At 44.6% G+C, this 20141-nt stretch overlaps 1 protein-coding gene across 2 annotated transcripts in view; it reads left to right on the plus strand.

The window, feature by feature from the left end:
• RALGAPA2 (Ral GTPase activating protein catalytic subunit alpha 2) overlaps positions 1–20141 on the plus strand; it is a 285468-nt gene that overhangs the window by 175341 nt on the left and 89986 nt on the right. For both annotated transcript variants that reach the window (XM_061209921.1, XM_061209922.1), the window contains exons 32-36: positions 924–1695; positions 2537–2608; positions 6914–7037; positions 8982–9137; positions 14705–14863. In XM_061209921.1, the coding sequence (XP_061065904.1) occupies positions 924–1695; positions 2537–2608; positions 6914–7037; positions 8982–9137; positions 14705–14863 (1283 nt within the window). The remainder of the gene's footprint in view (positions 1–923; positions 1696–2536; positions 2609–6913; positions 7038–8981; positions 9138–14704; positions 14864–20141) is intronic.

The following is a 20141-nucleotide window of genomic DNA, read 5'->3' on the forward strand; positions in this document are numbered from 1 at the left end:
TGCTGTGAATTTAGAAATCAAGTATTTCCTAAACCTTTAAGCCCAAATTAGAAATCTTAGTTTATTTAAATATCTAGTGATTGTTTTTATTAAAAGGTTTTATTTTGACCTGTTCTTAGATTAATGCACAGTTCCCTTGTAAATTTGGTGGATTAAGATTTCCCTAACTGCTCTCAGGCTCAAGTAATCGTTTCAGTCCCTACTTGTGGATTTCATCTGCTTCTCCCTCATATCGCAAACATTTCACACAGCCCCCTTTCACATGCTATTGTCAAAGTCCTTCTATACATCTGAAGTCTTAAAAATTTTATAAATTAGTTGCTCCTGGGCATTTAATCATCAACTACAAATTCAGTGAAAGCCTTCTAAGTAATTCCATGAATTATTAATATATCAGATTCTGTTAAATATTTAAAATGACCTCACAGCAAAACATAAATAGCCACAATAATCCTAAAGCAAATTGCTTCAAATATATTTCAGCAGTCCCAGGCTTAATTCATCCCTTATGAATGTCTCCCGTCACCCACTGAGGGGAGCGAGGCCACCTCCCCAGCCCCCAGCCCTCCGTGCTGCCGTCCTGTCCAACGGCAGATGTCCACCTCCTGGAGCTCCTAGAACTGTCACCCCTTCAGGACCGAGATCTGTCTCTGGTTTATGTCTGTATCTACACGTTTTTAAATGTCCCTTTCCGAATGAGATCTTCACGTAAGTTGGTTCTTTCAGCCATCTATCTAACTTGTGCTTTTAAATTCAAGTAGAATGAATGTCAAAAAAAGAACATGGGTGGAAAAAATCCCCAGACTAAAAAAAAAAAATCCACCGTGCTAGGGACGGATTGCAATCCGGTGGTGGTCCGTTTTCACTTTCATTCTCCGCTGTCTCTCGGTGTCCCCGTCCTGCTGTCATCCTGCTGTCGGCAGAGAGGAGGCGGAGGAGCATGGAGCTGATCCCGCTGACTGCGCGCATGGTGATGGCGCACCTGGTGAACCACCTGGGACACTTCCCCCTGCGCGGGGGCCCCGCCGTGCTGCACAGCTTGGTCAGCGAGCACCACGACAACACACACGCCGACGCTGCCGAGCTCTCCCCCGACGTGTTCAGGAGCCCGAACCTGCAGCTGTTTGTGTTCAATGATAGCACCCTCATCTCCTACCTGCAGACACCCGTGGCAGGTCCTCCTGGCGGGTCGCCAGCGGGCGCCCCCTCGGATGTGAGAGTGATCGTGCGGGACATCTCGGGGAAGTACTCCTGGGACGGGAAGGTGCTCTATGGACCTCTGGAAGGCTGTTTAGCCCCACAGGGCAGAAGTCCCTCGTTCCTGATCTCGGGCTGGCATCACCAAACGCCTGGACCTCAGGGGGATCGTTCTCAGACTGAGCAGGGGGAGGATGTCCTCAACAAATTACTTGAAAACATTGGCCACACGAGTCCCGAATGCCTTTTACCATCACAGCTCCATCTCAACGAGCCTTCCCCACCCCCACGTGGAATGAACCGTGCCCAAGAGAAGGAAATCACCGAGATCCTCCTGCGCCAGAGCGCACAGGAAGACGAGTATGTCCAGAGGTGCGACTTGGACGCGGCCATGAAGGTTGCCAGCCAGGAGCCGCCATCACCGGTGGAGCCCCGGGGAGCCTTTTACTTCTGCAGGTTGCTGCTCGATGACTTGGGAATGAATTCTTGGGACAGAAGGTAACGATCCACTCTAGACCTTCAACTGTCTTATTATTTTTGTGTTGACAGTTCTTATCCGTTTCGGGTTTGGGAAGCAGAACAGAAGTGGAGATTTTTCTCTATTTCAGCATTTATTGCTTATTTTCTGCTGCTAAATTAAAGCTAGAAGTGAAATTAATTGGGCTGTGCTGATGCACAGATTGAATTCCAAACATCTGTTGTGTATTTTAAAGGGTATCGAGCATTTACTCTGTGTGTGTGTGTTTTAATTACTGCTCTGTCCATTGTTGCTTCTGCCTTCATTAAAGATGCCAAGGGACTACAGAGATGAATAAGCCACAGTCTCTCCTTAGCTCTGGTGAGGGAAGAAGTCTTAATATTGAGTTGGCCAAAAAGTTTGTTTGGGTTTTTCTGTACCGTAGTACCCGATACAACTCTGATGAAAGACAGTGTGACTCAGGACCTCTAGAAGAACCGCCAGGCCATCCAGAAGTAGGGGGCAGTGGAGCAGAGTCTGCGGAAGGGGTGGGTTTGAGCCGCAGAGATGGGGAAGAGTCTCATGGCAGAGCTGACAGTGGAAACAGAGATACAGGCACACACAAAAGTCACGCACTCATGGACCACAGCCACCCGGTGTCCCTGAACAGTAACCGGATGCAGTGGAATCGTGATGCCTTCGAATATCTTAAGAATGAAGTTCATTCTATAGGCTTCGGCCACAAATCTTTGGTGAATGATGTGGTTGTGGGTGGGTAGACAGATGGATGGATGAATAGGTAGGTTTGTTCGTTGACTGATTGCAAAGGGCAAAATGGATCTGTGATCACACGACTTTTCTTCCATTCCTTTTCCTTTATAGGAAGAATTTCCATCTGTTGAAGAAAAATTCAAAATTATTGAGAGAGCTAAAAAATCTGGACTCCCGACAATGGTATGTGAAAGTAGATCAAACCACCTTATTCCTGTGTGTCTTTGTGTGGGGGGGGGGATGCTGGATATGGCTGCAGAAGTGATACCCCTGCAGAGACCTGGCAGCTGGTGGCATTTGCACAGGCCATACCTTTGGTAGTTTTACTCTGAGCAGTAAACTTACATGTTTGCTACACAAGGAAGAGGTCCCTTAACCTCTGCCTTGATTGAGAACCTTTCAGCCAGTGGACACTGGTTCTCATTTCATCTCTGCAGCCCCTCTTGTCCCGCCAAGGAGCAGAGGCCGGCCCAGGTCCCACAGCCGCCCATGTTCATAGGCCTCGTGGTTTGGAGCCTGTGAGTCTGACTCCATGGGCCAGCGTGCAGTGGTCTCTGCTCTGCGGGGTAGGCAAGGTTAAGACCCCGGTGCTGTAATCAGGCGCTCTCTAGCCCTAAACCTCGTTCTCCAAAGCAGGTCGGATCTCAGATCTACCTCTTTTCTGTACAATCTTAGAAGCAGTTCCAAAGATGAGCTCTGACCGGTGTTTGATCTGGGGAAATGTGTGCTTCCAAAAACATCTCAGTCCGGAGCTGGTGTTGTACCGGGTACATAACGGCTGCTTTGAAGAAATGAATACACTGCTGCCTTAATCTTGAGTTTTTAAAAACTCATTTAAAAAAAAATAGCTTTCTGTTTCTCTTGTATTCCCTTTAGGAGCATCATTAGGCATCTCATTAGAGAAGAAAACCTGAAGCCGTTATTCCTCACACTGTCCTTCCCCACATTCAGTTTCCTAATAGTTGTTGTGCTGCTTTTTCTCCAGAGGAAGAGACCGAGTTCTCTGTGGAAATTTGGGGGGGTGGATTTTTGCTGAAGGGCTCAGGGATTCACTGCCCCTGCCCTCTTGTCCTCCAGTAGGAAACAAGCGGTCACTTGGGTTCCAAACTCAGCTTTTCAAACATATGCTGAATTATTTCATGCTCCTTCATATTAAGTGAAGACATTTGTATCTTGTGATTGTGGCCAATTTGTTGAGTGTTAATGCACTTTAGTTGCATGAGGTACAATCGAAGTAGCTCCCTGGCGGGGCTGTTGCAGTATAATACGGCTTTGGAGAGCTGATTGGCAAGTCCTCTCCACCCGCCCCCCCCCCCGATTAACCTTCACCTAAAACCCCAACTCCTGGATTTAGTGTCTTCTCAACATCTGAAAAGGTATCCACTTACTTTATGGTAAAGGGTGTTTTCAAGGTTCTTTTTAGAAAAAAAGACCAGAAATAAGTTGAGGGCTCTTTAGCTCTGAGATCCCGTGTACCAGTCAGTTAGCAGGTAAGAACATAACCTCGGCCCTCAACTTCCAGTCAGGATGTTTCTATTTATTTCTGGCATCAATTTATTTCCCTGCTGTCAAGGCAGAGTTTCTGCTTAGCATGTTCTTGGGAAAAGGAGAGACCACCTCACAGCTACGATTTGTATACTGTGAAGTTAGCAAAGCTGTAAATAGTGTGATGAACGTCCATACAAATTAAAGAAGGCTCCCCTTTTCAATATTAACACCTCTTGCCACCGCATGGTAAAGTGAAAGTTACAGTCGTGTTTCTTTGTTTGGCTTTTTAATGTGACAGCACAAGGAATCTGAGCGATTCTGGTCTATTCCTAATAAGAAAGAAAACTGCGTTCTAATGAGGAAGAGGAAACGGTTGCTTTTCTGTATGTGTGCTCCCGAATTACCTGCTCCTTCGAGCCCTGGTCCTGCAGCTCGTGGATATGCAGTGCTGTTGATGTTGCTAATTGTCATTTCAAAAGCCTGGCTCTAATAAGGCCAGACACAGCGTCTGCATCCTCCCAGGCTCTCTGCGGTGCTAACATTTTGGAGGCTGTGAAATTTGATGAGTGTTTACAGCTAAAGGTCACCTTTGCTCACACCTCCATCAGTCACACAGTCACCGGGCCGAGCTCTCTCTGCTCCACATTGAGTTGATGAGGACCTGTAAGCAGCTACAACGTAAAAAGCTTGGACTTTAAGGAGAACAAACAGAATCATTTCAGATAAACCTGAGATTGTTTTATGTATGTAAAGTGTATAGAATAGAGAAAAATTAAATGCTGAGGACTTTTAAATACATAGACAGAGCTGCGGAAAGGAATTGAGTGACTATCCTTTTCTCTCCATTTGTTGAAAGAGACTGTCCTTTAGTTCGTAGGTTATGACCTCTCTTACCATCCAAGCCCCCAAATGATTACAGCTCTTAGAATAAGCTAGTCAGAGTCGAGACTGCTGGCCAGCCCTGCCTGCAGTCTGGAAGGAAATGATGTCACAGTTTCGGGCTCCATGTGCCTGAGGACAAGCTTTCCGACAGGCTGAGAGCACAAGGTCTCTGCTAGAGCACCGCCCGCTAGCATCCATCACCCCCTACATCTGTTCCCCTGAGAGCAGCACCCCACCAGCGTGTCTGTCAGGGCCTTCAGGACACCCACCTTCCCCACTGGCAGCAGGAAAATACACTTCAAAAGCCTTAAAAGTGGGCAATGACCGAGGCTCCATGTCCATGAATTTATTTTAAGGACATACCAAAGATAATGTGAAAACATCTTTCAAATGGAAGCAACCTAAATGTCCAATAGCAAGGACTGAGGATGTGGAATATTAATATAATGGAATGTTACACAACCATTATTAGTAACTTTGTTAGACAAGCACACGGTATAGAAATGTTCACACTCCAACACGGTTTAAATGGTGACTTTTCGGTTATGTATATTTTACACAATTAAAAAAAGTGTTCACAGATATTTTAAGTGAAAAAATCAGTGGCAGAACACAAGATAGTAGCATCTCATGTTGTATGCAAAAATGCATCCTGAAGTAGTAACAGTTGTGATTTCAACATAGAAGCAAAGAACATTAGTGGGTTTTTTTAATTCTTCTTTTTCCTTTCTATATTTTCTAATTTTTCCTCTAAGTATGGTAATTTCATGTAAACTATGGGGGGACATGAATAAGCTATCTAGACAAATAAAAGGAGCGTACTCTCCTCCTAGATTTATTTTTATGACTTTCCAGCTGAGTTTCAATTCATTCTGCTAATTAAGTAGAAAAATAATATTCCTGCAGAAGGAGATATTGGAGAATATGTTAAAATACAGAGCCCAGATTCCACCACTATTGATGTCTAATCGGATTATAACGTTGAGGTATTGAACGATAAGGCAACAGAAACATTTCCATGTTGTTTAAGTGCTCGGTAGTTTTTCCTATGAGATTTTTTTCGAAGTGTATGGTAGAAATCAGGAGAAGAGTGGAACTGCTCTGGAAATGATAATCTAAAATTTTAGAACGTAGAGACTGGAATCAAGGTCTTGGGTGATGGAGCTGAGGAATGGTTCTTGATTAAAGCTCTGGTCCAATAAGAGCGGTGTCTTTGCCTCTGAACTGTCTCCAGATCACTTGGTGTAGGTCTAGTGACTTTGACACTTTACTCCAGGGTATAGTTTATAGAAATGGTTATTGACATGTTCAAATATATCATCATATCTCTGGTCAATTCAACAGAGTTTTAACTGAGCAACTTCTATGCACCAAGGACCATGCTAAATGCACAAAAGGTTAAGAAGCAGGGCTGCTTTCCTCAAAGTGGTGTCACATTTACCTGATTTAACAGCAAAGTGCCCCAAATCCATCATGGAGGAAGTGGACGAACAGTTTATATGTCCAAAGAAGTTTGCCTGGACAGCTGTCCACCCTGCGGGTGCCGCCCCTCACAAAGAAAGTATCTAAGTGTGTTCTGCTTTGAAGAAGTAGTTTCCATTTCTCACAAAGTCTCGGCCAATTTTACAGTTCCAATCAGGGAGCTCCCCGGTTTCCTTATCTCAAAGTATGGGAAGTGAAATATGTGTGGTCACAAGGATCTGTTCACAACTGATATCTATCTGAAATGCTTTCAAAGGTATTTTTTTACCGAAGTTGGAGAGAATTTGTCAAGCCATGTGCTCTTACATGCTGTTCGTACATCATACCTCTGAGAGAGTGGTCTCAGGAGCCCAGACTGCCCTGTCTCAGCTCCCAGTGTCCTGCTTGCTACGAGTGCTTTTCTGTCACTTTCTGTGCCTCCTTTCCACCGTGTCCACGAGGAAGTGATGATAAGACCTGTCTCATTAGGGCGTCTGCAAGGATAGATGAGACGTGTGTTGAGCCTTCTTGGAACAGTGCCTGACCCCTTGTAAGTTCTCAGCAAGTCTAAGCTGTATAGTAGAAGCACAGGTGGCAGCAGTAAAACAAAATTTTGTATGTAAGTATTCTAACTCCTTTAAATCTAAAAATTTACAGCCGTGAAACGCACAAAATCGCAGTGTTTTACGTTGCTGACGGCCAAGAAGACAAGTGCTCGATCCTTTCCAATGAAAGAGGAAGCCGAGCATACGAAGACTTTGTTGCAGGACTGGGATGGGAGGTAATTCATTTCATTCAGGAGGCCTTTATCGATCAGCGCTATTTAAGGATGTATGTAAACTAGTCATTGATGGTCTAAATTTTTACGTATGTTTTTACATTCAAATATAGCATGGGTAGAGTTCTGGAGTTGAAGAATATATCGAATTTGACATCTTCTATCAGTTATTTTTGTACTGTATACACAAACTTTTGTTTCCCCTTAACTTTCTTCTTAATATGATTTCATTTGCTTTTCATCAGACCTGAATAGTCAGAGCGGCTCTCCCAGCCATAGACAGTGTGTAGTAAGAGAGGACAGTGGGCAGGGAAGCAATGGCTTTGGTCCCTACATGGAGGTTGGAAAAGAAATCAATGACTTATAGGTGAAAAATGAAGAGTTGGATGAAGTCAAAAGTTGACTTGACGGTAGCCGTGATGGTTTAGCTCTCAACCTGTTTCCCTAAGGTAGATCCCAGGATGGTTGATATTTTAAAATTTTGTTTTTTCTTTACTAAATCATACTCTGACCAAAAGACATCTATACATCTATACACATGCACACATACACACACATGTATCTGTCTCCAGAACATATTCCCAGAATCTAAAACAATTCAAAGTAGTTAAAATGGAAATTAGCATATCTGAAATAATTTTCTTACTTTTTATTACTTTTGTTTTGGTTTCTTGGTTATCTGTGCTGTGGGAAACTCTCTGGGTGCCTAAGCGAGACTTACCTCTGAGAGCTGAGTGTTAGCGAAGGGACCGATGTGGAGGTAGGGGCAGGGTAAGGGTACATCAAGGTCAAGACCATATACTTTCTGAAATGTCCAGTAGGTTTTAGTCTAAAACAGTTACTGAACTTTCAATAAACTGTTCTTCTTACCAATAAGATGACTTCTTACTTGTCATAGAATATACTTATTATTTAACCAATGTTTTTTTAAATTAGTTAATTATTTATTTTTATTTTTGGCTGCCTTGGGTCTTCGTTGCTGCGCGCGGGCTTTCTCTAGTTGCGGTGAGCAGGGGCTACTCTGTTGTGGTGTGCGGGCTTCTCACTGCAGTGGCTTCTCTTGTTGCGGAGCATGGACTCTAGGTGCGCGGGCTTCAGTAGTTGTGGCACACGGGCTTAGTTGCTCCGCAGCATGTGGGATCTTCCCAGACCAGGACTCGAACCCGTGTCCCCTGCATTGACAGGTGGATTCTTAACCACTGCGCCACCAGGGAAGTCCTAACCAACATTTTTAAACCATACATTTCTTAACTAGAGTTTTAAGAAAAGATTAGAACATTAATTCAGTGTATGTACTGATTGTCTTTAGCACAGAAGAAATTCTTCTATTTCTTTTTCTTTTTCCAGTTGTGTTACCACAGGTGCTTTACTGAAAGAATAATAGTTTATGAAAAGTAAAAAAAAAAAAAAAGGAAAGAAAATACCAAAATGGAATCTAAGCACTGACTAAGTGAACATTCACACATAACTTGAAAAAGAATTATAACTCAGAGACTTTTGGCAGTGGTATAAATTGGAACAACCCTTTTGAAAGGCAGTTTAGGAATGGCTGTTAAGTTTGGAAACTTTTGTACCCCTTGACCTGAAACACTGCTTTGAATGCTCCTTCTGGTTTGAGAAAACAGAAAATCCCACAAATCCAGCAATAGGGGAGCTCCATGTGTGTCTATACATATATACATATTTATGTATAGGAGGGGATAAAGTTGGAGAAATATGCACCAAAGTTTTGATAGTGGTTTTCTTAAGTTGGTAGGATTTTGCAGCCCTTTCATTGTTAATGTTTCTTTAATATTTAATGTCATCTAACTTTGTATTACATTTGCTTATAATCAGAAAACTATAAAAATGAACATACTTAGATTTTTTAAAAACTCTGCATTCCTGCTAAGTGAATAAGAACGGCTCCCGTTTGACCTCCACTCCTTTCCCTCGTGACTGTGTCAGGTGGACCTCTCAACCCACTGCGGGTTCATGGGCGGACTTCAACGCAACGGCAGCACGGGCCAGACTGCCCCCTACTACGCTACCTCGACCGTGGAAGTGATTTTCCACGTTTCAACTCGGATGCCATCAGACTCAGATGATTCGCTTACCAAAAAGGTAAAGGGCCTCCTTGGGGACCATGCTTAGCGGCCCTGGTTTGTAGGTAAGGCACCCCTGGGACAGAGTGAAGGCCGTGGCCTGACGTACACGGAGACCGGTTTCCTCTGGATGCGACCTTGGGGTCGCTCTCCTCAAGCTACACTTGTCATGAGTCTGAAATATCCAGCTTGGCACAAACTAGAAAAAGAAATGCATGAAAAGCAATCAGTCGTTTAAGTCTTTAATCCTGAGATTAAGATTTAGGAAAAGGAAGGGTCTTAAATGTTGTTAACTTTGGATCTTCTCTCACATGACTATTAACTGAGAGAAAATGATGCTGTCAACCTCTCGGGTTGGCCAAGGTCATCTGACGTAAGGACCCTGTACTGATGGGGTCAGAGAAAGCAGGGTCCCCCCAACCAGGGCTGCCGGGGGGCAGCTTAGCAAACGACTGTCAAAATGGCAAGCGCAGGTGTGCTGCTACCCGGCTGCCCTCCTCTCGGGCCCCCACCTCTTGTTCTCCAGAGTTCAAAGGAAACCTCCTCCACCTCTGAGAAAGCTCTGCAGGGTTCCCCCTATGCTTTCTAACCTGCAGGATGTCCACCTCAGGTGACTTGCAGGAAGTGAGGGACATCCTAAGAGAAGAGGATTTTTACTCTGGGGAGGAAGCCTAGGAATCCGACCCACGTCTCTGTTTGCAGATGAGAACATCTGGGCCTCGCCTGCTGGTGGGGGGCAGAGCCCGGAATCCCTGCCTCACACCCACTCTTTTTGCAAGGATGCCGGGAACCAAGGGCAGTAAATGGTGGGTGGAAAGCAGGCCATTCCGATGCCTGATGGGGGGTGGCAGGGGGGCGGGGGTGGGGGGGTCTAGCGCGGTGGCTGTAGCCAGGGTTCAAGTGTGTCTCCAGGTACCTCACCAGCCTGTGCCTCAGTTTTCCCATCTATTAAATGAGATTAGAAACAGAGCCCACGTCCCAGGGTTGCTGGGCAGTAGGTGAACAATGCCTGTGAAATGGCTGAGCATGGGGCTGGTAGCATCCCTGCCTGGCAGCCCCCGTTGTTGCTGACCGGTCTGATGGACTCTTTCCTCCTGGCCTGTTAGGCAGGTGATTGATACTGGCCAGAGGGCTTCACTGCACCTGCCTCATTTCTCTCCTCCGCGGTTTTGCTGTTTCATCACTGCAGCCACGGACGTCTGGACCACGTACACGGTGGGCAGCAGTGCTAGTGGGGCCTGAGAAGTTGGGTCACAGCATGAGCAGATCCCTGTCACAGCGACCAAGGGTATCGGATGGGCAGAGAACCGCGGGCTTTCACTCAGTGGCCATGTGCTGGCTCCCGAGGGCCTGGGGAGCTGCCTCCACGTCTTAGGTTTTGGTGGCGGCGGTGTTCTTAGTGAAGGGGACCCTGCCCGCAGGGATGCGACCTCAGATTTAGGCAAGACTCACACCTCCTTTTTATTGGCCGTACCTTGTAAATCGCTGCTACTCTGCAAATGTGTCACCATATTCTATGATTTTCATATGACTGAAAACTGTTTTGTTAAAAGACAGCTTTATATTTTAAACATTTTTAAAAATTATTTCCTAAGTAGGATTGTCTTTTTTTTTTTTTTGAGAAAAGACAGTGTTTTCTTGATAAAACACCATGTTATGAATACTTTTTCGGGGCACGGCCGGATTGTAAGGTTCCCTACTGTAATAATCAAAATGCAGCTGATACCTTTTGCAGCTCCAAGATTTAGCATCATTAGTGACAAACTCTCTCTGTCAGGATGTCTCACAGCTCAACTAAAAATCAGTCACAGGAAAAGCAGCCCCACAATTCCTTGACTTATTGTGACTAAATTGTCCCTAACAGCTTAAAAATGAGCTGCAAAATTCTAAAGTGATGCATGCTCTCCCCTGCCCCCATCATGGGGGCACTTTTTCATCCCTGCAATCTGGTTGCAACCCCATACTGAACTCTTGATCCTTCACTGCAGAAATTTGTTAGCTCCAGCTAGATTAGATTTTTCACAGCTAATCTAACTGCTGTAGGGGTTTGCAGAGTGGGGACAGAGCTGTGCTATTGGATTTGTCCAATTCATTTGACTCCAGGACTATAATTGCACTTATGTCTTACAAGGCTTTTATAGCCTCAGGCTGCCCAGCCACATAAAAAACAAATTGGCAGTGATACAGTGCGAGTGGATGGGATGAAAGGCCCACATTATCAGACTGCAGGCAGCACTGTTCTGGCAGGAAGTTTCTTGGTTAATTTACAAATAAAACTTAGATTTTAGGATGGGCACACTGTCAGCTGAACAATGGGGATGTCAGGCCTGCCTGTTACTTAGTTAAAAGTAGCAGCCGGGCCCACTGAGGAGCAGGAATTCTTCAATCACACAGACGACTCCTTCTGGAGCCAGCTGGCGCCGTAATGCAATTAGTCGGGAAAGGAGGTCAGCCCATTAGGTGTGTCCCAGGGCCAGTGTCACAGTGCGCGCCGCCTGGCAGCGGCGGGCAGAAAGGCCCGGGCAGAGGGACTGCAAAACTCTGTCAGGATGAGAAGTGGCAGCACACGAGCTGATTTCTTAAGGCTTAAGCCCTGAGCGCTTGTTCCGAGCCTCTTGTGCGTTTGAAGTAGTAGCTGGCGTGAAGGACGGCTCCATCCAGATGACACACGACTCTGGTCAACGTGACTTGTGTGCACGGGTTTCTGACTTGAGGGCCTGTCATCAGAATTCTCCAAAACTCACAAAACAACGTCTCTGTAATGAAACCCCCTTTAAATCGAGCGACACTTGGAAGCTTCCAGAGTATTTCCGTATGTTGTGACGTGGTTGACAATTTGGCCGGGTTGATCTTACTTGTTTTATCTGCCTGTGTTCTTGTCGTGGGCAGAAGAGGGTGTGTCCTTGCTCTTTGCTCCGGATGTATCAACGACCGGTCCCGTGGCCTCAGCTCTTAGTTCTGTGCGTTGCCTAATTAAAACTGACACGTGCGGAGGTCTGAGGCACGTGACCCTGAAAGCAGCTTTCAGATGATGAATCTCGTGTTATCACCACCTGCAGAATCGCCACTCTGGGAGGGTGGGCCCGTTCCTGTGATAACGTCCTCCCTTGCCCCAGTCCTGAGGATATGGTTGCAAACAGAATTAGGAGAGACTTCACTGGGTTATGTAATCGAGTTACCTAATTTAGAAAAGGGAGGTAACTGCAAAATTTTAATAGTCACCGTATTACCTCAGAGCTAATGCCTTGCAACTTACACGTCTGGCCGGGGAGCTGTCCCAGGTTCTGGGGTGCTGGCCTGTGGCGGGACCACAGGCCACACAGGAAGGCTGTTCCGTAGGTGTGTTGGTCCCATTCAGAAGTTCATGCCAGCCCTGCATCAAGGGGCACAAAACTACCCAGAAGGCTGGCTCTCTCTGCGGGGCGAGGAGGGTGGGTGTGCACCCCGGGGCGGCCCCGGCTCTCACAGTCCCCTTCTGCTGCTCTAAATTCCTCCCAAAGTTTCCATCTGAAACTACTCCTATTTCCCTCAAAAACATGCCTTTATTGTGCTGCTGGTGAGCTGCTACCACACGTTTGACTCCAAAAGGATTGAATTTCAGCAGTGCCTTGTGAACTCCTTGCATGCTTTACTGAAAAGGAAAAAGAAAGAAAACTGGAAATAGAGAAAGAGAGAGATAGATGCCTAGTGTTACTGTGAAAATCCAGGGTCTTCTTTTTCAACTATTTATGTAACGGGTTGGTACACCTTTTGCCTGCTACCCTTTTAATCTTTATATGTAAGAGAGGAGGAGAAGGAAAAAGACACGTACTGGGTGATTTTGCATTTACAAAGTTGTAGATGCCGTTGAATTTTTCTGCAGTGTCGTGCCTCGTGCTCAACGCCCGCAGTGGCATGTGTCCCAGAGCCCAGGTTCAGACTCAGCTGAATAGAGCGCCTCACCTAGGAGCCACCTGAGCTCACACCTCACCGTAGGTGCAGAGGTACAGTGGTCCCCAGAGGTGTGACAGAGGGAGGGAGAAGCAAGCATTGCAGCAAACCAGCCTCCTTTGTGACCTTGTAAACAGAAAGGAGACCTATTGGGGTGATCTCAGGTTTTCCCTTTGTGGTCAGAAAGTCTATAAAGAAATTGTATTTATATTAAAGTGTTTTAAATACATAGTACTTCAGAGCATCCTTTTTTATACGTTAAGACAAAACCAAAACATTAGCTTTGACATAACATCTCTGCTTTACTAAAGTGCCTCCGAATTTAGTCATTTTTAGGGTTCACCTGTTAAATAAGCTAGGAAGCAAGACACACTTTGTCATGGTGGTAGATGGCCTCCTTCTGCACTGTGTGCAGGGCCGGGACCTCACATCCTTAGGAGGCGTCCAAGGGCCTTCACCAGTCAGCCTTTGTGGGTTTAGGACTTCAATTTCAGCCAGCATTTTAACCTTTATAATCGAGTTTGCTTGAGTCACACGGCCAGGCCTGCCCAGATGACCGCACCTGCACTTTCTCCAGCCCGGGACGCGCCTCACCTGCACTTTCTCCAGCCCGGGACGCGCAGTCACTGTGCAGGAGCTTTGTCGAGGGTGTCCTTGCATCGGACCGAGCTGGGCCCTGAGGGATGCTCACAGGTTCCCTTCCTTGGAGGCATGGGAAGCCCTCCTCAGAGAGGCCAGGAGTCTCAGACTTGTTTTTGGACCACGTGGCCTCTTGTGTATAAAGTGATACACGAGAAGGCTGGGGGAGTTGAGCTGTGACAGGGCAGTTGTCCTGGTTGCAGCTTAGATGGCCATGGGCAGTGGAGGCCAGGTGGCTCAGAAGCCCCAGCCGGCTCCCAGGCCGCCCTGCCCCACGCTGCTCCTACACCGTGGCAGGGGCGTGCCCCGCCTTCCCGAGCCCCCTCCCCTCCTCGTCAGACAACATAAAGATAACGTGGTCTACCTCAGAGAGTTAGTGGAAAGACTGAACAAAATGTATGTGTGAACAGACTTTCTCTACAGTCAGGCACTCTTCAAATGCTACGTACTAGTGCTTGGTATTAGTCTCTTATGAAATTTAAGTAACACATTCGTTTCTTAGACAAAGGTAGTGTTATACATACTTTTCCTAAGGTTTGTCATAAATCTAGTTTTTATGCATTTGGTAAGGATTGTGTTATAATGGCTTCTGTTCTCTTACACTCATCTTCTGTTTTTCTTAATAACCATTGAATTCAGAGCCTAATGAAGCTCTACTGTAACATGGAATAAAAGTCTCACACTGTCCACTGTGTAGAAACTGCTCAGCCACATACTGCGTAAGGCTTTGCTGCAGGAGTAAAATTAAATTTTTAACAAATCCTGGAAAAGGTCTTGTACCTGCGATGCTTACGTGCCTCTCTCTCTTGGTTCCAAGGTGTTTCATAGAAGGGCGAGCTGTGTTTTTTTCGTGTACTTGTGCTTTTTTAAAATCCCCACAGAAGGCATCGGTGTTGTAGCCTTTTTTGGTGGTGAATTATTTTTGCCTCTGAGTATAATAATTCAATTTGTAAGCCACGACCCCTCCTAAAGTGCTGTTATCGCTCTGATTAATAAGGAGCCAATTTGCCGTTGCAGCTCCGTCACTTGGGGAATGACGAGGTCCACATCATCTGGTCTGAACACTCCCGGGACTACCGCAGGGGGATCATCCCCACCGCCTTCGGAGACGTTTCAATCATCATCTACCCCATGAAGAATCACATGTTCTTTATCGCGATAACGAAGAAACCCGAGGTATGTTTTCACCGCGTTATTCTTCTGGCTCGTACAAGCGTTTGCCATATGATTCACTGTTACTGAAAAACAGTGATACCAGTATGCTAAAGGGGCCACTTTACGCGTATGTGAATTACACATGCTAAACAGGAATTAAATATGAATTGGGATTTTCAAAGAATCTTTCATCAGGAGCACAGAATTCTGTATCTTATTACTGAGACTCTGAAAATTATAATGCAAAGACACGTATGGTTTTTTAAATGTTTTTAATTTTTGAGATTTTATAATTTAAAGAAATTGTCATTTAGAACTTGGGGCATGTTGATTAATAACAATAAGAGTTGAATGAGCCCCTTGTCACATCTAGCATTTTGTGGGTAGCTGTGGGTACGGGATCCAGCCTTGCCTCTGCCGCTGCTAACGGGGGTCAGTCCTGAAGGATCGCGGAAAAGTCCTGAAGAGCTGGGCCTCCGTGGCTTGGCCCGTGTCGGGGCTTCTAACGATGGACGTGCCTTGCCACCCGTCAGTTCAGCCGGGTCCATTGGCATCGATCACGGGAACAGCCGGAACCATCCAGGGCCTGAGTGCCGGAACCTGGATTGGCTTCCGTTTCTGTCTTTGCCCTGCCTTTAGTGGTGGTTTAACAGTGCTTGATACAATGACTTGATTTTATTTGCAACTATTAATACAAGGTGAGTTTTTTGGGTTTTTTTTTTTAGTTTTTTAATTAGACATTTAGTGTATTAAGTCTCTCCTTCTCAAGAAAATGACTTTGTGTGTTTCAGCTTGATGTTAAATACAACCTTCATTTCCATTCCAAATTGTCCTCCTGCAGGAGCTAAAAGTTACTGTTCTAAATACTCTCTATTTTTAAGCTTTAAAAATAGTAGGTAAAGATTTCCTGGGATTTATAACCTAATCTAAAGTGTTCAAGTTGTGAGGATTAAATGAGCTAAGAAATGGAAGGTGCTTCAAACAGTGCGTGGTCCAGAGGAAAAGCTACTTAAGTGTTAATAATAATAATTATTATTATTATTATTGCTATTATTATTTTTTGTTATTGTTACTACCATGAAAATAGAATAAATAATGACAGTGCGAGTCAACTCCTGAACTCAGAAAAGCCCCTACTCTGGCTGGTGAGAAGCCTGACATAAAGGGAACCCTCTTTTCTATTCAGGGAGCAAAGATGCCGAAGTTCTTCATGTTAAATATTTGTGCTATCTTTGGTTCAAGTCTCTGTGCATGCGAAGTGTTCACGTTTGTATAAGAAAATGGATCTTAGTGCTAATAACATTTGCGTGTGTCCATGAAGGACATTAATTTTAAAAATTAAACTGAAAATTTTAATATTAGACAACCAATAAATTTAGTATCCTGTAGCTTTCAAAACTGGAGAATGTGTTTCTTTAATATTTAGTGTGGATTAACTGGCTTTATTAGTTCATTTTCAACACGGCCCTCTAAAATGTCATTTAATGTCCTAAAAATGTCACTTTTATTTTTATAGTAAATTAAGAACATAAAAGGTATTTGAGTTCACTTCATAGTGTCAAAGTGGTTTTTGAAAAGGTATTATAATGCATGAAAACAAGTTTCTTTAAAAAATGTGTAAGTTTTATAAATTTGGCCATAAATTCTGACAAGATGAATCGAGCAAATCGTTTTCTTAATATTTCAATTCAAAAAGCCTAAAGGGGAGAAGAGAATAATGGCCAACTGGAAATTTAGTGTTATCCCCACATTTAAAGGACAAACCATTACAATGTAATAAAATTAATCCAGACATTTCCAGGGCAAGTGTGGCTGACCTTTTGTTCACCAACCACTGACCCCAGGGTGAATGCGAGAGGCTTGTGGAGGGAAAGTCTGTTTGTTTGGCTTCGGTCCCTGGTATTTAAATTGCATTCCCTAATCAAATGAAAAGGCTGTCCTCTCTATCAGGTTACAGAATCCATGGCAACATTTGGCCTTTTATATCCATAATGTTAGCCTTTTTGTTCCCATCTAAGTAGAGACACCTGGAGCAATGTTAACATTAACCGATTTAGCATTAATAGCTTCATTATATAAGAATTTCTGATCAGATAGCTGTTACTTTTGTTATATTGCTTCAGCTTGTATTGTCATTTTTTATCTCCCTGCTTGGCAACCAGGCAATGATTTGCAAATTTTTTTTGTCTTGATTAATTAAGCAATATAATTATCAGTAACCACGATGCAGCCTTTGCTCAACAAAGCTTCGGAGAGAAAACAATGGTAAGTCTGTTAGTATGAATGCATTCCACGCGTCCCAGATGCATGAGGATATTATGGACAATGAGGGGAAAGGCCGCCTGGGAGCGGGGACAAAGGGTGCCACGCAGACTCGACACACTGCACATACCGCCAGGGACGCGCTGCGGGCTCCCGGGGACACAGACGCCTCGTTAGATTACAGCTAGTCAGCAGAGATTAATTCTCAGCCATTTGGTGCAATAATTTACCCATTCCCCAGTATTTTAACCAGAGCGCCTTACCACGGAAGGGAAGGCTTTGTACTTGAAAGGTTTATTTAACCTTGCCTACTTTTAGGGATCGCTACCAAAATCAGTATTTTTGCTTAGAAATTGTCATGACGCAGCCGCTTGAAGTTGAGGAAGCTCCTTCTCGGGAGGGCAGGCTGTGCACGAGTTTCCAAAACGATAGGTAGCATCAGAGCTGTCCGTGGAGGACCTGTATCTTTTATCTGAACGTGATGTGACTTTGTGGTCTGAGTACACTTTACCAGCCTCTGGGTAGCCATGCTTCTCTAAGAATAATTTTAATCCTTTTTTAGGAGGGAAAAAAAAAAACAAACCTCATCAGTACACAAAAGTCCTGCTCACTGGATAGAGTCATGCATATTCAAATTGTACTTTCATTCACTGGGCCTCATTAATAGCCTGTGTAATAATGTGAGGCTGTTTGTAATACAAGCTCACAGACAGCACTGCTTCCAAGGCCTTTGAAATTTAACATATTTCGCTTTTTCATCCATACACCTCCCTTAAATATACAAATTATGTGCCTGGCAGAATCCGCCTCCTCTTCATAATACAGCCTTTGCAAAACGGTATGTCGAAGGACCACGGCTGTGCTCGTGTCAGGCAGGCATCTGAGAGGGTCTGCTCCCTTCTTGAGCTTTTCATTGAACTTTTTAAAAGATACATTTAAAAGAAATCAGTGTGCTGAGCAACGTCATATCATTGTTAGGTTACTTTCAAGATAAGTCTGTCTCCATAAATGTGGACACCGTAGCCTTTGGTCACGGAAAAGAAACGTGCTGTTGTCAGACTTGTGGTTTTTCCTACTTGTATTACTAAGTCAGCAGTCAGAGAAGACGTACACATGGGGCAGAATGTGAGTGATTTACAGGTTTTGTTAAAACGCCCAATTTGTCCTGCAGAAAAATGATTCATAAAGCCTCCAAATTGTAGGAGGTACCTGTGTTACTTTCCTTCTTCCAGTAATTGGAAACAGTATGGGTACTCAGCACATTGGCTTGTATGAATTTGTGAAGGTACGTTTTAGCATTTTTGTCACGTTTCTCTCCAGGCACATGAGTGACTGGCTGGTGACTATCTGACCAAAGGGTAGATGAGCCGAAGCAGCCTTGACCAGGAGCAGTTAAGACAAGAGGAAGCTGTGGGAAAGGGTCCTCTTTGTCACTCCAGCCAGTGTCCATTTTGTAAATGAAAAACATGTTAACATCTTCTAGACTCTCCTTACTTGGCCATGGTAGTTATGAGCCTGGGAGGAAAACAGGTGATGATTCAGTCCTTTCTAAGAAGCACAGGCAGGAGAGAGTAATAGGATAGGAGCTGGGGACCCCAAAGTTCCAGTTCCTGTGCTGCCACAGTGGGGGGTGTCTTGGGCAAGTCTCTTATTAATGTCTTTGGACCTTAACTTCCTCAGGTGTAACGTTCAGGTTGGGGACCAGGGTGTCTACAGTCCTTCCGGGGATTCTAAGCACCCCTTAAAGAGGATGGGCCCTCCTTGGGTCCTCGTGTTCCTAGATGCCCATCCTTTCCCTAAGTTGCCCTGAAGCTGCCGTTGAGGTAGTTTCTGGCTCCCTTGCAGGCTCAGCAGCTGTTGTGTGTGTGTGTGTCTCTCCAGAATGACACCTAGCCCAGGACCTTCCCCTGGAGTAAGTGCTCAAAATGCTAGTTAGGGCTGATGCACCAGAAGCCGCAAGAGCATCTGCACATGTGAGGCCAAGAGGAGCCAGTGTTGGCACCTGTGTTTGGAAGGAAATCTTTTCCTAGCGTGACTTTATTATAAAGGGAATGTGTTTGACTGCAACATGGTTATGTAAATTTCCTCTTATTTCAAATGTGCAATTTTCTTATTTATCTCAACCCCAACCAAATAACCTTTTTGAGATTAAGTCATACATTTTAAAATACTTTGGGACATTCTCAGGGAAAGTAAGTTGTTAGTTTTTGAATATGTAAAGAATCATTTATTTTGAAAAGATAACTGAGAATACTGAATAACCAGAATTCACTAAATATGTTTTTAAGTGGATTACTGCAATATGTTCTGTTTTGGTAATTTATTATTATCGTTATTGGGAGTTTTTAAAGTAGAGGAATGACACTGGGAACTTTGTGAAAAGGCAGCTGTCATTTGCAGATGTTATATCAAAATCAAATTTCTTCTCTAATTCATGGCCACTCCTAATTTGAGGAATTCCCTGGATACAAGAGATCTATATTATTCCTTTTGTCCAGTTTTGAAAGACTATCTGAGTCACCCACAAACAGTTGCCAAAGAATAATAAGGAACATTTATTTATAAGATAAGCCTCAGTACAGATGGAAAAAAATCTATAGCCTATTATTAACTCATAGCTCCTGTTTTATCTTTCACAACAATTTGGCTATTAAGAATTCCTTCTCAATTGATTTTCTTCAAAAGTTGCCATTGTTTTCCCTTTTATTCAGTTGGTCTTTGATAATACATCTTCCTGCTTTTGCCTTATCCTCCTCCTTCGGCCAGAGCCAGCCTGTGTAAATGTGTCCTGAGTGGCCAGTGGAAGAGCCCGCTTTGTGTCAGAAAGTAGGACAGTTCTCATCCTCTGCCCCAAGTGACCTCAGCAGGAAGGGCCTTCGGGCCCACGATGCCCGCTCTCTGACCCCTCGGCAGACACGCATGTGCCTTTCAAATCTCCTGCACGCGGCTGCACGCACCCTCGGCCAAAGCTGGGCAAGGCAGGCTGGGGTGTCAGGAGTGTAGAGAACTCCTCCATAAGCAGGACACAGGCCCACCA

The sequence above is a fragment of the Eubalaena glacialis genome, chromosome 13 (genome assembly GCF_028564815.1).
Source record: "Eubalaena glacialis isolate mEubGla1 chromosome 13, mEubGla1.1.hap2.+ XY, whole genome shotgun sequence".
Taxonomy (NCBI): domain Eukaryota; kingdom Metazoa; phylum Chordata; class Mammalia; order Artiodactyla; family Balaenidae; genus Eubalaena; species Eubalaena glacialis.